The 15,582-nt window shown below is 46.4% G+C and overlaps 1 protein-coding gene across 21 annotated transcripts in view; it reads left to right on the forward strand.

Annotated features, from left to right (window-relative positions):
- Positions 1-9,902: 9,902 nt before the first annotated feature.
- Positions 9,903-15,582, forward strand: part of FHOD3 (formin homology 2 domain containing 3) — a 319,993-nt gene continuing 314,313 nt past the window's right edge. For 9 of the 21 annotated variants that reach the window (XM_083582399.1, XM_083582402.1, XM_083582403.1 and 6 more), the window contains exon 1: positions 9,915-10,634. In XM_083582399.1, coding sequence (XP_083438525.1) covers positions 10,464-10,634 — 171 coding nt within the window. In that variant the 5' untranslated portion in view covers positions 9,915-10,463. Of the gene's footprint in view, positions 10,635-15,582 lie in introns of all 21 variants that reach the window. The other 12 variants (XM_083582386.1, XM_083582387.1, XM_083582391.1 and 9 more) reach the window with 4 other exon arrangements.

Consider the following 15,582-nt stretch of genomic DNA (forward strand, 5'->3'; position numbering starts at 1 on the left):
TTCATCAGGACCAAACCCCATCTCCCAGGCGTCCCCCTTGGAGGCAAGGCACAATCCTGGGACACTCAACACCCAATGGTTTTCCATTTCCAAGGCACGGGGTCCCTCCCCAACTCAAGAACCTGGCATCTGAGCTCCTCCGACCTTCCTGGTTCCTCCTTATGACTGAGTTCCTAGGACTCCACGGATCTCTGCTAATGGGAGCTGTTCCCAGAGCCCCTAACAAACTACAGTTCCCAGGATCATTGGGGGGAAGACACCTGCTTTTTAGACCAGGGATGAGGAACCTGCAGCTTCCTCACACCCATTTCCTAGGAACCGGGAATGGGAAGCTGAAGTGCTTCTTCTAACAGGATGATTGCAGGGAGCAGAAGTGCTTTTCTTGTTCTGGACTTCCGTTCCAGCACCTTTAAAAATCTAAGTAGGTTTTTTTTTTTTTTTTTGGCCCAACTTCCCCATGCTTATCCCCTTCTGGCTGGGAAAAGAATCTCCCCCACCCCCGTCAATGCAGCTAAGATGGCTTTCTGCTTCGTGCCCAGGGATGCTGATTGGGAGGCAGTGCAAGAAGAAGCGGTCAGCTTCTGGGATGCTGATTCCTGGACGTCTTGCAGCTGTGTGGATGCAGGAATGGGTGGGCAGGAGCCCTGGTCCATTTGTGGGAAAGAAATAAAGCTGCCATTCAGGGATCTCTTTATCAGCACCACCTACAATGTCACAACGTGGTGATTAAGACTTGGGAATACCCAGAAATGTTTCTCTGAGTAAACAGGAGGGGAAGCAGAGTAACAGGGTGGGGTGCAGTGGGGAGGGAAAGTGGGCATGATGGAAAAGCTCAAAATTGATGCAGGACTGCAGGAGGTATAATGCAGACTTAAGGTGAGACTTGAGCAGGGCCAGAGCCTCAGCCACTTGGCTTCCTGGTGCAGCTGAAGGAGGCCCCACTAAAAAGAAGCAAAAGAAACAGGACAATGGGAGTTGTAGTCAGACATCACCTGTAGGAGGAACCCCAGCTCCTAAACCCATCTTACTAGTACAAGCCTTTTTTCAGAAATGCATCCAGAGCATGAACATGTACACTCAACTTGTAGGGTGTTCTCCCCGCCCCATGCGAATTTTCCCTTCCTCTTACCTGCTCTTTTCAAAAGGGAGGCTTTCGCAGCAGCCACAGTGGTAAAGACAGGAGATCCTGGAAGAAAGAAGGGATCTTTGAAGCAGGGGAGAACTCTTCACTAAGGGCTGCTCTGAGGGAAGAATCCCGGAACACGTGAAAGGTCTGTCACAGACTGAATGCCAGGGACAAAACGTCCCCTCCGCCGCCCATCCAGCTGTCACACCCACCCCAGGGACTTAAAGGAGATCCCACTGCTGAGCTCACAAGAGCCACCTTTTTGCAGAAACAATCAGATGACCAGGAGATGCAGCAGATGAGCATCTCTGACTGCATGGCTTGAAATGAAGGTTAGGCAACTTGGCGAAGGAGAGGGCAGTCAAAGGCTACTAGCCCTGATAGATCTGCTCTGCCACCACAGTCAGAGGCCCAACTGGTCCAGCCTCCTCTTTCCCCAGGGGCCACCCATTTGCCTGTGGGAATGCCGCAAGCAGGATTCGAGCGCAAGAGCCCTCTGCCCACCTCAGACTTCCTGCAACTGCATTTCTGAAGCATGGTTGCCTCCAGCCATGGAAACACTGCAGAGCCATCAGGGAGACTTGAATGAGATAGTAGCCCCAGAATATGATAGATCAAATCAAACAATAAGGTCCAGTGAAGGGAAATTACCAAGCTACCGTATTTTTCGCTCTATAGGACGCACCCGGCCATAGGGCTCACCTAGTTTTTAGAGGAGGAAAACAAGAAAAAAATATTCTGAATTAAATGTTGTATAAACTACTGTATTTAATACACAACCGGTATATCAGAATCATATTACAGCCGTGTAAAGTGAACAGCAGTCAACAATGGCATTAAGAACCATCATTACTGTCATTAACAAATGAAGAGAGACTTTAAGGTTTGAGTCCTCTTCTAGTCTTCTGTGAACCCCAAGAACTCATCACTGCTACGATCAGAATTTATGAAGCTCACTTGCTCACAATCACTGACATCACTTTCTTTGCTATCTTCATGGAAAATACCATCTTCGTTTCCATCCAAAGCATATTTTTTCCTCTCAGTCCTCTTCCTCCCCTCTCTCAGCGAACAGCCTGCCCGCTGTTCGCAAACATTCCCTTTACTTGAATTACAGTCAAGAAACAGCCGAGCAGAGCCTCTCAGCGGCAGGCTTGGGAGGCTTTCCTTCTCCCCATTTTTTTCTCCCCCTCCCCAAGCAGCACAGTCCCCTTTTCCAGCCTCCTCCTCTCCATCCCTTTCACCCAAACTCCTCAGGTGACGTCTGCAATTTCTCCCCTTTGCTGCTCCCTCTCCTTTGCCCTCTACCGTGACTCTCCACTCACGGCAATCTACGGTACCTCCTCTCCCTTCACCCAGCTTCTTGGTCCCCCTCCTCTCCTTCCTCTTCCTCCCCTCTCTCAGTGAACAGCCTGCCCGCTGCTCCAAACCTTGAGGGGAAAGGGCAGGCTGCTGGCAGAGCAGCATCCCCCACCCCCATTCAGCAACCCAGGAGTGTGGGGCATGGGCGCACAGCCCTCCAAAGCTTCCCGAAGCTGCAGGGGGAAGCCGAGGCTGCCGGCAGAGGAGCGCGGCTCCCACCACCACACCAAAGAGCAACCCAAGAGCATGCCGCACTCCGGCAATTTGGCTCCAGGGACCACACATTCGCTCCGTAAGACGCACAGACATTTCCCCTTACTTTTTAAGAAAAAAGTGCGTCTTATGGAGCGAAAAATGCGGTAATTTTTTTGATATAGTAAGGCATATGGCGTTAATATAGCTATGTAGATTAAAACATCTAACAGAACGCAACTATTCTTTCCATTCAAGTTTAACAAAATAATTTCAGTAGACCAGATACGGTGTGGGCGTCCAGAGATTTGGGGGTGAAAAAGGGTGAAAAAGGTGGAGATCCAACCGAGAACCATCTCAGACCACAATTTGGTCTCCTGGATCCAGCTCTGGCACCAGAGTTCTAGGTCACCTCAGTAGCTTGGTGTGTGCTTAACCAGCTTGGGCTGTCAAAACTACATTTATGGAGCTAGTCTTACCTTGTAGTCCATGTGCCGGTAACCCCCAGACTGGATCACTACAACATGTTTGTTTTTTTTTCCATAAAATATTTATTGAAGTTTTCAAAAGAATTTAAAAAAAAAAACACACACACACACACACACACACACACAAAACAAACAAAAGCAAACATATATCCTTCATTAACATTTTTCCTTGACTTCCCCACATCTCCTCTTCTTGTATTCCAATTCAATTTTTAGTTCAACAAGTTCCTATCCCCAAATTTTACCTTATTATATTTAAATCCTTTTGTTTAACCAATTTTAACATAAATCTCAATCTTGATACATCAAATCTTTTTCTTAATACCTTTTTCTAAAGTCGACCCCAATTCCATTTCACGATTTCCCCATTTTAATCTAAAATAGCAAAACAGATTATTTACAAAAAAGAATATATTTATACCGCCTTTGGATACCCAAAACCCCACTCCCCACTTTTCCCGGTTTCAATCCCCAACCAATGTCCATCAATCCATCTGGTATCAGCCTGGTGATCTCACATCCGAGGCCCTTAAATCTCTTTCCTTTCCTCTCTGCCGGTTTTTCTGATAGTCCTTTATGTTAAACGCCAGATCTCGGAGAAGCTCTGTCCCCATAAGGTCCATACTTCTTCCTGCCAGGCCACCATATTTAAAATTGTAATCCAAATCTTGTTTTTTACTTCTTTTAAGACCAAATGTCCCAAAAACTCCTGCTTCCACTTTGGTCAAATTTATCTTTCCCTTTAAGTCCATCTTTACAGGCCTCTGGCCTGCCAGGTCTCCATATTTATGATTGTAATCCAAATCTTGTTTTTTGCTTCTTTCTTTGATCCTCTGCTGCATTATAGCTCCTCCTTCCTTTCCCTCTAAGTTGTCATATGTAGCTTCTTCAAATTTCTCAAGTTCCTTTTCTTGTTCAGCTGCAAGGGTTTTTAGTTCAAGGGCACAGTCTTTTTGTTCTGGTACAGAGACTTGAGTCGAGTCCCTTCCAATTTCCACAGGTTTGTTTGCTTTTTCATTCAATATTATGACATTTTTAGCCAAAACAATGCTTTGTTCATGAAGTTTTCCCAGGCTTCGAAATATCTTCTCGAGTGCCGTCTGTATTTTTCCACTTACAGCCATTCTGTAATGTCCCAGAGCCCCCTCTAGGGGAGTGCTGGTTACTTAGTATTCCTTCCAGTTGTAAATCCAAAAGTCCTTTATTTTCCTTGGTTTTCGACAATTTGTTACCTATATGTAACCAATATAACCAGCCGAGGCAATAGAAACAAAGTTCTCTCTCTTTTTTCCCTCTCAGCTTTGACAGCTAATTTGACAGCTGTCAAAGTCTTTTAAATCTCTCCAGCAGGCTCCCTCGCGGATCGCTCCCAGGTCCTGGGGGAGGGGTATCAATCCACTTTCAAAATTAATTCTTATCCTCCAGCACATTCACTTATACTGCCAAAACGTGAAATTAGTTACTTTTGACTTCCCACGAAGAAAATGTTCTTTTCAACCTTAGTTATCTAGTCCTTGCTTTAAAATGTTTACAAAAGGGGGAGACGGACTTCCTCTTTACGCCTTCCCCGCTCGTGCCGAATCAAAAAGGGGTGATTTTTAATGTCCAATTTCCGTAATACTCACGGGTTGTTACTTTTAGTCCAAATTTCAAAGGAAGAAGTCAGCGCTCTCCAACCATGGCATGCGGCTTCGCTTCGCGGAGACGGGTGGACAGGTCTCAGCTCCGCGCCGCTCACCCCCGGTATGTTCCGGAGCCTTTAAAAAGGCTCCTTTGCAGCGGGGGGGGGACGCAAATGGAGCCCGCCGAGCCTTCAGTTCACAGGCTTCCCCGCCTGTGATTTTTTTCGGGTCCCCGCTTCGCCGTAGCGGTAGAACCCTAACTCCATGAAGCAGATTTCCTCCAGAGATCGGAGGAAATCCGCCATTACAGTTGCTGGCGCTAACCGGAAGTCCGGATCACTACAACATGTTTGATGGGCTGCTGCTGCTGAGCTTTGTCCATAAACTGTAGCTAGCGCATAAGACTCAGTTGCTCACTGGCAGAACATCACTGTCATGCTGCTGAAAGACTTGCACCGGCTGCCTATACAAAACCTATACATCTTGGGACCAAGCTGTCTAAAGGGTTGTCTTGCCCCTGGGATTTTTGTAAACTAAAGAAATCGAGCGGTTTCCATTCTTGACCTCTGACAAACATGCCATCATGCTCCTGTTTCTGACAGTAATCTCCCTGGTCACAATCCTTTTTGCATACCTGCCATGCAATTAAGACACAGCTGTATATCGCCTCTATAAAACACATAATCTCTCCTCAAGCATAAGCTGAAGGAAAGCGATGGCAAAGAATACAATACGAAAAAGTTGTTTCTGGTTTCCCACAACTGCAACTGGTCTCAAGTTGGAAAAATGGAAATCTAGCCAACAAATTAAGTTTGCAGGATTACTTTTGCATCAGTAAGAATGGGGTTCACAGACCTGCTATGTAAATGATTGAATTTCTACGAGGCACATGTTATATCCAGGGTCTATGAAAAAAACAAATATTCCAAAGAGATCATCCAATTACTTACATGTCTAGCAGTGTTTAAAACAAATCTGGCTGGCTTGCATGCATATTTGTTGGGAACCTGGGTGGCCTTTTGCTCCACAAATATACTTTTAATAACCTCCCACCATACATTTTATTTTTAATAAAAATGGAGGAAATTAAGGACAGATACATTGTTATTTTAACAGTAAGGTTCCTTCAACAATGGAAACAACCATATTTCACATAATACATTTTAAAAATCTCCTAGAACTTCCCTTTTAAATCTAATAAAACCATCTTATCAGTTATTTTTCATAATATTGCTGGTTTTCTGCCCCAACAGTAGCAATCGGGGGGGGGGGGAATGAGGGTGAGGCTTGAGTACTGCTCACAGTGCATGCATGTTCCCATCTACTCAGAGGTAAGTCATATAGCATTTGATGGTGCTTGCCTACGGTCTGCAAATAAAAACATCCTGAAGGTCCCAGGCCTCAGAGAGGTTAGGCTGGCCTCAACTAGAGCCAGGGCCTTCTCGGCTGCGGCTCCAATCTGGTGGAACGCTCTGTCACAAGAGACTAGGGCCCTGCGGGACCTGACATCTTTCCGCAGGGCCTGCAAGACAGAGTTGTTCCACCAGGCCTTTGGTCAGGGCGCAGCCTGACTCCCTCCTCTGGCAACCTGCACAGAGCTTTGCTTAATGGTTGCCATCAACTTGATTTTAATTAATTTTTATAATGAAATATTTTTAGAATGTTGGTTTATTTGATTGTTTGATTATTTGATTGTTGTTAGCCGCCCTGAGCCCGGCTTCGGCTGGGGAGGGCGGGATATAAATAAAATTTATTATTATTATTATTATTATTATTGCCCTCCTTTGAGTGCGTATAGGACTGCACCCTGAAGCATATATTTTGTGATCATGCTCTTCATATGGTTTATGATCCAATTTCCCCCCATTAAAAATAGTTCATTTGCCACAGCATATATTTCAAACATTCTCATAATCTTGAAAACACATCATACACTCCAATCTCATTAAATGTGTGGGTCCGTTTTGTATAAATATGTTGACCACGTTTCCCAGTCCCTTCACATTTAAAGTAATTACATTGATGTCAATACGTTTCCAAGCACAATTCAAAGTGTTGGTGCTGAACTTTAAAGCCCTAAACAGCCTTGGTCCAGTATACCTGAAGGAGCATCTCCACTCCCATCGTTTTGCACAGACACTGAGGTCCAGTGCCGAGGGCCTTCTGGCGGTTCCCTTACTGTGAAAAGTGAAGTTACAGGGAACCAGGCAGAGGGCCTTCTCGGTAGTGGCACCTGCCCTGTGGAATGCCCTCCCACCAGATGTTAAAGAGAACAACAACTACCAGACTTTTAGAAGACATCTGAAGGCAGCCCTGTTTAGGGAAGCTTTTAGTGTTTAATGGACTACTGTATTTTAATATTTTGTTGGAAGCCGCCCAGAGTGGCTGGGGAATAAATAATATGTTGTTGATGTTGTTGTTGTTGTTGTTGTACTCATTCTGACAAGTGGTTATTAATTATGCCCCCATTAAATTGTTCTATAAAATTATTATCCTTATGGCAGATACCGGCAGGCGACTGCCCTTGCTGTGCAGGCAATGTCAGCAAAGCAGGTTCTTGGACACTAGTTTCTAAGATTTCCTGTGCTAAGGATCTACAGTTCCCAAGTCCCTGATCCATGCTGCTTTTAAGCGTCCCATATACTGTATGCAGTTGCTGCCTCTTCTCTGCAGGCAGATGTGCCATTACATACACTGCTAAGTCCTTCAGCTCCTGCCATGACTCAGCAGGAGTTTCTGGGTGAATCAGTGCAGAATATGCAGCAAAACGAGGATCTCCAGCGAGCAGTGATCCTACTGCCCTATGTGGTGAACCAATTCCCACTCCTCAAGCTCCCTCCTTGAGGGCCAGGCTGATGTTGTGACCATACGTGCTCCATTGTAATGTCCCCCCCCCAAAAAAAAACCAAATCAGAGATGTTCCTTGCCAAAGGGGACGAGTGTGCTTATGTTGTTTCATATTTCAATGGATAGTTCCTTATGTGGGGTGGTATTGAGGATAATGGGTTCTTGTGATGTCTCCTTGGATTCTAAAATCGATTGCAGTACTTTTGAACTCTGCAGAAATCTTTAAAAGACTAGATTTCAAAAGTTCAAGTCTTTCTAGAATCCCTTGCTGCTCTTCCATTGGGAGGTCTTTAAAAGAGCCTTTCAGATTCTGCTCCAGGTCACAGCAACAAGGTTCAAACATAGAAAGAGTAGGAACTACCAACATGAGGTTGTGTGAACTTTTAAGACCTCTCCCCATTTCCCATAATACATTTTTCAACAGCATCATCAATGCATCACAATTATGTCACAAAGGAGGAGTGTTTGGCATGTAGATACATGAGTCAGTAACCTCAATTCCCAACACCTTTTTACTACCCTCTTCCCCAAAGAACAATAAAAGTATTTACACATCCCCCCAGCTGCAAGGCTTTCCTGCCGCTTCTCCTTTGAACGTATCAGGATTCAATCCACGATCCCGATGGATTTCTGTCTGTGGTATGTGCTGCCCTTGATCGCCTCCTGCCTCCTATTGTGTGGCTAAATTCACACCTTGACCTTATGCTTAGGGGATTATAGAGGCAGGGGCAGGGGCCATGGCAGGGGCCATTAGCCCTTGGAACCAAATTCAAGCTGTTGAATTTTGGAGATTATTTGATTCTATATTGGATAGTCAGAGGAAACAGTACGATACATGGTATTGCTACTATTCTATAGACTCCTTTTCTGAGCCTCTTTGCTGCTGTGTAAAAGGCTGTGGTCCTGACCTTAGTTTGAGGCTGTGGTGGGGACTTGGGATTTTTTGGGAGTCGATAACTTTAACTGGTTTTAACACAACTATTTCCCCCCACTGAATCTCTGTTGTTGGTGGAACACTGAGCTGGGATTCCAAAGCTGACCTCAGTCGGTGAGCAGGTTTATAGGGGATGCAGTTCCTCAGCTACTCTAGTCCCTGAGCCATTTATGGCTCTATAGGTAATAGCCAGTCCCTTTAACTGTGCCTTGCTAGGGATGCGGGTGGCGCTGTGGGTTAAACCACAGAGCCTAGGGCTTGCCGGTCAGAAGGTTGGCGGTTCGAATCCGTTCCTCAGTCCCTGCTCCTGCCAACCTAGCAGTTCGAAAGCACATCAAAGTGCAAGTAGATCAATAGGTACCGCTCCTGCGGGAAGGTAAACGGCGTTTCTGTGTGCTGCTCTGGTTTGCCAGAAGTGGCTTAGTCATGCTGGCCACATGACCCGGAAGCTGTCCGCCGGCTCCCTCAGCCAATAAAGCGAGATGAGCACCGCAACCCCGGAGTCGGCCACGACTGGACTTAATGGTCAGGGTCCCTTTACCTTTTAACTGTGCCTTGAAACAAACTGGAAAGCAGTGTAACTTGAACAAGACTGGTGTGCAGTGCTGGATTTACCTATAAGCTAAACAAGCTGTAGCTTAGGACCACACTCTCTTGGGGACCCGAAAAAAAATTTAAAGGAAAAAAATCTGGATGTACATTTCCAAAATATAAGATAAAAAAACAAATAAAATAAAATTTATTTACAGCAACAGTGTTTTGTTTTGTGTAGGCTCCTGCGATGTAAGTAATGTGCCCCAACTGCTCCCTAAAATATCGCATATAAAGGGACCCATTACCTTCAGTAGCTTAGGGCCTCATCAAATCTAAATCTGGCCCTCCTGGTGAGATATGGTCAGAATACTTAACCACAATTATTTTGGCTGCATTTTTTGAACACTATCCAAGGACAGTCCCATGTAGACCCACATTAGATTCCCATATCCATACTAAGTTACAGCGTGGAGCATGTATAAGAGTGACCAGATCTGCTTTTCTATATGGGATTGTCAGAAACAGGACGCTACATGGCACCCACTTCATTGCTGCAGGTTTATAGGCTGCTTTTCTGGGCCCTCTTGGCTGTTGTGTATGTATGGCGCTTGTGTAAACGGCCCTGGTCCTGGCCTTAGCTGGAGGCTGTGGTGCGGACTGCGCCCTGCATTCCTGGTTTGAACGCAGGGCTCCCCCAAAATGCCTCGCAAGGATGGAGGCGCATGCAAGGCCAGGCGATGGTCCCTTCCTAATCACGCCCAGCGGAGGGCGCTGCCTGCAAGCGGCATATCTCGTGCGGCGGCAGCAGCGTCGGGGACGAGCGGAGGCTTCCCAGAAGCAGCCGCTTCTCCTCCTCCGCCTCCTTCTCTCCTTTTCTTTCGCGTCCCGCTTCGGTGCGGCGAGCGCGCAGCCGAGAATGGAGCCGCTGCTGCCGCCGCCGCCCCCCGGAGCCCCGCCGCTCTCCGCGGAGCCCCTGCGCGCTGCTTGGGCATCGCCCCGCGCGCGGTGACCTGGCCCTGCCGGGACGCGCAAGGCGCGCGGGCGGCCGCCCCCGGCGCCTGGTCGTCCGGCGCGCTCTGCCTCCTCTCTCTCGCTGCGCAAAGGCGCCCGGCTCGGCGGGGGCGCGCGCTTGAGCCTCTCGCTCCTTGGAGAGCTCCTGGGAGGCGGCGAGGGGGCAGACTTTCCTCCTCTGCCGACCCAGCGGCTGGAAACAACTTTGGGGGCGAAAGCGGGGTGCCGCGGATCTTTTCTCTCTTGGCTTGGAAGCTTCTTTCCCGTATCTTTTTGGCGCTCTTCTTTCCCGGCTGGGCTCTCCGCCTTTCTTGGGTAGTTATTCGCCTTCCTTGCATGGATGCACCATGGCCACCGCAACGCTGGTTTGCAGGGTGCAGTTCCTCGACGACACCGACCCTTTCAACAGCACCAATTTCCCCGAGCCCACCAGGCCGCCGCTCTACACTTTCCGGGAGGATATCCCCCTGGGCACCCAGTTGGCCGGGGTGCACCGCCTGCTCAGAGCCCCGCAGAAGGTACGGGGGGGGGGTCGCGGAGGGAGGGGCTCCTGGGAAGAATGCGGGTCGTTTTTGCGGGAGGCTGGACCGGGCTGGAGACGCCAAGGGAAGACCCTCCAAATGTGCACCCCCTTGAAAGTGCGCGCGCAAACAGATCTTAAAGTGCCCTTGGTGTGCGTGGAGCTCTGCAGAGTCACGCAAGGAAAAGTTCCCGTTCTCTCTCTGACCCCAAGGAGCTTATGTTCTGAATGACTTGTGCGGGGGGGGGGGGGATGGTTGGGATTACCATATTGTGCATGTCTTGTGTCCAGGCAAGACTTTTTTCCGCCTTCTCCCCAAACACTAGAAATCAGTTACCAGGTGAGATCTGTTAGCAGCGAGCACTTCGCCTAACACATAATTAACGTGTGGAATTCATTGCCTCAAGATGTGATGATGGCCATTGAAGAGATTGGGGGAAGGAAACCACGGAGCCTTTGTTTATCTATCAATGGCTAATAGTCGTCGTGGCTATCTGGATCCTCGAGATTCAGAGACAGTGTACCTCTGAAGGGCAGTTCAGGGACCACAGAGTAGGTGGTCAGGTAACATCAGGGCAGTGCTCTTCACTTCATGTACTGCTTGTAAGCTTTCCAGAGGCACTTGGCTGACTACTGTGAGGAAAGGGTTTTTATGATGGGTTTTTATGATGTTGTGTCAAATTTGTACCAAATATTGAGCCGAACCACTTGCTGACTTGTTACCTGTGTTGGTTTAATGTGGCAAGGCTTTTGAGCCGATCTTGTATTTTGGCACTGTGTTTTTGAAATCTCTGAACATCCTGGGGGAGAAAAGTGACGAGTGATGGAAACAGTGGAAGTTGTGGCATCAAGAAATGCAAAGTGTAAGGTGTAAGGGAAATATTTCAGAAAATGCTTAGGTGGGACATGCAGTGAAGATCACCATCTAGCTTGGGGGCTGGTTGTCCACTGTGAGGCCAGATTCTTGCTGTAGATGGGCCTCTGGTTTGGTCCAGCAGGGCTCTTCTTACGATATGTGGTGCCATGTTCTACCCTGTATACTTCTGTTGTCAAATGTGGTCATCAATCCACAGGTTGCCTGCAATATTTCCAGAAGAGAATGATACCTTCTCAGGAATATGGTTGCTACACAGATGATACAAGCACTCTGCTATATATAATGACAAGTTTTATTCACAAACTTTGATAGAAAAATAATACTCCAATTCAGTGATATGTCACTCGATAGGCTCCTTGTGTTTCTGTGCCACCAGCCATTCAGTGGATCTCAAAGGGACTTACAGGCAATGAACAGCAACAGCGACTTCACATATCATCTTAGGACAAGTTATATAATATGATCAGCAAATCATCAGTGCTCTTTTTTTTGCGTAAAAAGTTAAGACACTATCATCAATGTAACAGACACAAATTAGAGGTGTCGTGTGTTGATGTTCACTGGGCTATTTGATAATTTTGGACACTGCTGCAAACCTCTTTCTACATATGTGTGAATCTCTTTTTATTTAAACCAGTTTGCGCCAGTCACATTGACAGTGAAGTCTTACTCTTTACCCAGTGTGCTTCATTCTTGCTTATATCTCAATGTGATGCACACATTTTAATATTCTGTGCCTTGGAGCATTCTGTATAACTGTGTGCTTGTAATTATCTACAGAACAGTTGTATGCCCAACAGCACCACTCTCTCTATTGCCGTTTTTGTTTGATACTGTGTGTTTTGCTATGTAGTCATCTCTCCCCGTTTGATATTGCCCTCCTTGGTTATATTACCTTGTTTACGCCTTGTTTTCCTCTATCCGGTAATATGTCCATGCAAAATAATTGTTTCGTATTTTTGCATCTCTAATAGTGTAGAAGCAGAAACTAGTGCCTAAGTGAGGACTTAGAAGTGGGGCAGTTTGTTCTTGTGCATGTTTATTGAGAAGCAAGTCCCAATGAATTCAGTGGAAATTACTCCAAGGAATGTATGCTTATAGGATTCAAACCTTACTAATTAGGGTGATGTAGAGTATTTTCTTCCTTTAGCTTGTGGGAGGGAGGAATCCGCAAAATTAAGTTCCACCCTTCCTTGGTGGAGAGGAGAGAGCCTGTAATACAGTATGCTTTCAAAAAATAGTTCTGGCACTTAGATTTATGTTTGGAGGTAGAACTGGAACTCTTGTCTTCTGCCCAGTAGGGAAGGACTGTACCTGAGGGGTTCAGGGAGAGGCTTTTGCTAATAGTGTAAATGTAGAGCAATGGTGTATTGATGCCATAGCACCATGGAGGTGAGGATAGAAAGTCTAATGGTCAGTGGGGTCAAGTGCATCTTGAGATCTTTTGCATGTGTCTCCTGTAGTTGCTTTTCCTGGACATTGGTGGCCATTTCTAAAAATGCTTCTGTGGATGTTCGTAGCAAGTGGTGGAGCTTCGAAGATTCTCAAAAGTAAAACACAGGAGGCGTAGTGCAGGATAGTGCGCACCCTGGAAATGATCTCTTTCAGCTTCTGCCTTCTGGAAGAAGGTACAGGGTTATAAAGACTAGGACTAGCCGCCTGAGAAACAGTTTCTATCCAAATGCAATTTTGGTTTTAAACGCAGTGTAAGGAGTCTCTATGGGAGTATATTGAATTTAATTATGGGGTATCAGAGTTTTTAGGGGGTTGACCAGGCTGGGATAGCTGGGATAGCAGGCTTGTGGTTTTTGAATGTCTGATGTAGATTTTTTCAGTTTTGTTGTTCTGTATGGGACAGTGACAATAAAGATTATCGTACCGTATCCAGCATTGCTCATACTTCTCAAAAACTTGTGCTCAGTTTCCTTTTGCCTGGAGTAAAAACACAGAATATGCCGAACGTCTTTTCTTCCTCTTTAATTAAAGTGAACATGTTTGAAAACCCAGAGGCTTTGATAGCTGGGCTATTTGTTCCATGCGAGAGTGTTTTGAGAAAGAAATGAGGAATTCCTTAAGAGAAGCAGGGGCTATGTGGAATGGATGCCTCTGGATCTCAAGAAGGATCTTTTTCGGACAATACATTTGGCATCTGTGCTAATTAATGCATCTTGGTGTCTCCCTTAATAATTAATTTGCACTGTTTTTCTAGCTCCTGGAGAGATTGCTTTCCATTTCCACAATAGCTTTACAGGGCAGACATTCCTCCCTCAAGTTCATTATAATTACTGGAGATTTTGAAGCTTTTAAAAGAGGCCCACCATAGAGCCAATGAGACACACTTGCTCCTACCAGCAACCTGCTTGGACTGTCATGCAATCTTGGGCAGTGATATATATTTCAAGACCTTTGGTGAAGCTGGGGGGGGGGCAGGGAGTATGTCCAAGCAAATAAAGGTGTGTTTAAGCTGTCGCTGTGGTGTGGTTCTTATGAGCTGACAGTTGCGCCAAGGCTTTTGTTAAAAATAGCAGTTAAGTCTACTGTCCTTGGAACACTTGATACCCTTTCAAAAGCTACAACATGTAGCATAGCAGTGAGTCAAGCCATAACCTTTGTGAAAACCGGCCTTGTAGTTGTGCCTGCATCAACTATCTTTCAATAAATGTAGCTCTCTGTTCTTGAGGATCTGGACTATGGTGCCAACGCATTTGGAATATTTGTGTACAGTTCTGGTCAATTCATCTCAAAAAGGATATTGTAGAGTTGGAAAAGGCTCAGGAAAGGGCCACTGAAATGATAAAGGGAGCTGGAGCAGCTATGAAGAAAAGTTGTGATGTTTGGGACTTTTTAGTGTAGAGAAAAAGGCAAGCGTCAAGGTGATACATGTTTATAAAATTATGTGTGGCAGAACTATACCATTCTTCCATTTGATATTCTGCTTGCCCCTTCCACTTCCTTTCTATAATAATTTGTGCAGCTGTCAATAAATTTGTGAGCAAGTCTTTCATCGCCTGCGAACCTTCCACCCCATCGTAAATTGGTAATAATGCTACCTCTGGACTTGTGGTCAGCTTTAACCCAGTGATTTCTGTTATCTCCTTAAACACACTTTGCCCAAAAAAAATGGTACATATTTACACCCCCACCACATGTGAACGTAATTCCCTGTTTCCTGGCATCCCCTTCAAATGTTTTTTCTCCACCTCTCATAGACATCTTTTGCAGCTGAAAGTTGGCAGATAAGAGAAAGTGCTTCTTCACACTTTGGAACTTGCTCCCTCAGGGGGCAGTGATGGGCACCAACTTGGATGACCTTAAAAGATGAATTGACAAATTCGTGGCGGGGAGGGCTACTGGCTATGCTCTACCTCCACAGTTGGTGGCAGCAAGGCTTCTGAATACCAGTGGCTGGAGTGAAGTGAAGGACATGAGGCAGGAGTTGGTAATGCAGGTGAGCTGTGCACAAGCAAGCTGCCAGCTAGCTCTGCAGAAGCTCCTTTTATTGGCACAATATGCAAAACCAGGCAGATACATTTTGGACGGTGACCTTTACACATCTTCCAATCCTGAGATCGTGGGGTGGTACAAAGTTATTTTGGCACCTGTTTCCACCGTGTCATTTTCCGCTTGCACTATGTATGACAAAGGAGACAAAGGTCACAGACAGGGCACGGCAGACCACTAAGAGAGCAAAGGTTAGATAGAGGGCAAGATGTTCAGACAGCTGTGGCTTCGTCTATGGGGGGGGAGTGTGCTCCGCACCCCAAGGTCACGCATGCAGACAGCTGAGGCTGTCCGCGGGCAGAAGTGTGCTCCACACCCAGCAATCATTCCTACACTGGAGGCCACGGAACAGAAGAGTTTTGCTGCTGTGCTCATGTTCTGCTTGCTGGTTTCCCTTTGAGGCATTCAATGGCTACCATGAGAACAGGATGGTGGGCTAGTTGGCCCACTGGCCTGATCCAGCACTCTTCTTATGTTCTTAGGATTGCCACAACCCACGTACCTACGGGACCGCCTCTCCTGGTATGCCCCGCGGAGGACCTTAAGGTCCACAAATGACAACATTTTA

The sequence above is a fragment of the Podarcis filfolensis genome (genome assembly GCF_964270895.1).
Source record: "Podarcis filfolensis genome assembly, chromosome: 13".
Classification (NCBI taxonomy): domain Eukaryota; kingdom Metazoa; phylum Chordata; class Lepidosauria; order Squamata; family Lacertidae; genus Podarcis; species Podarcis filfolensis.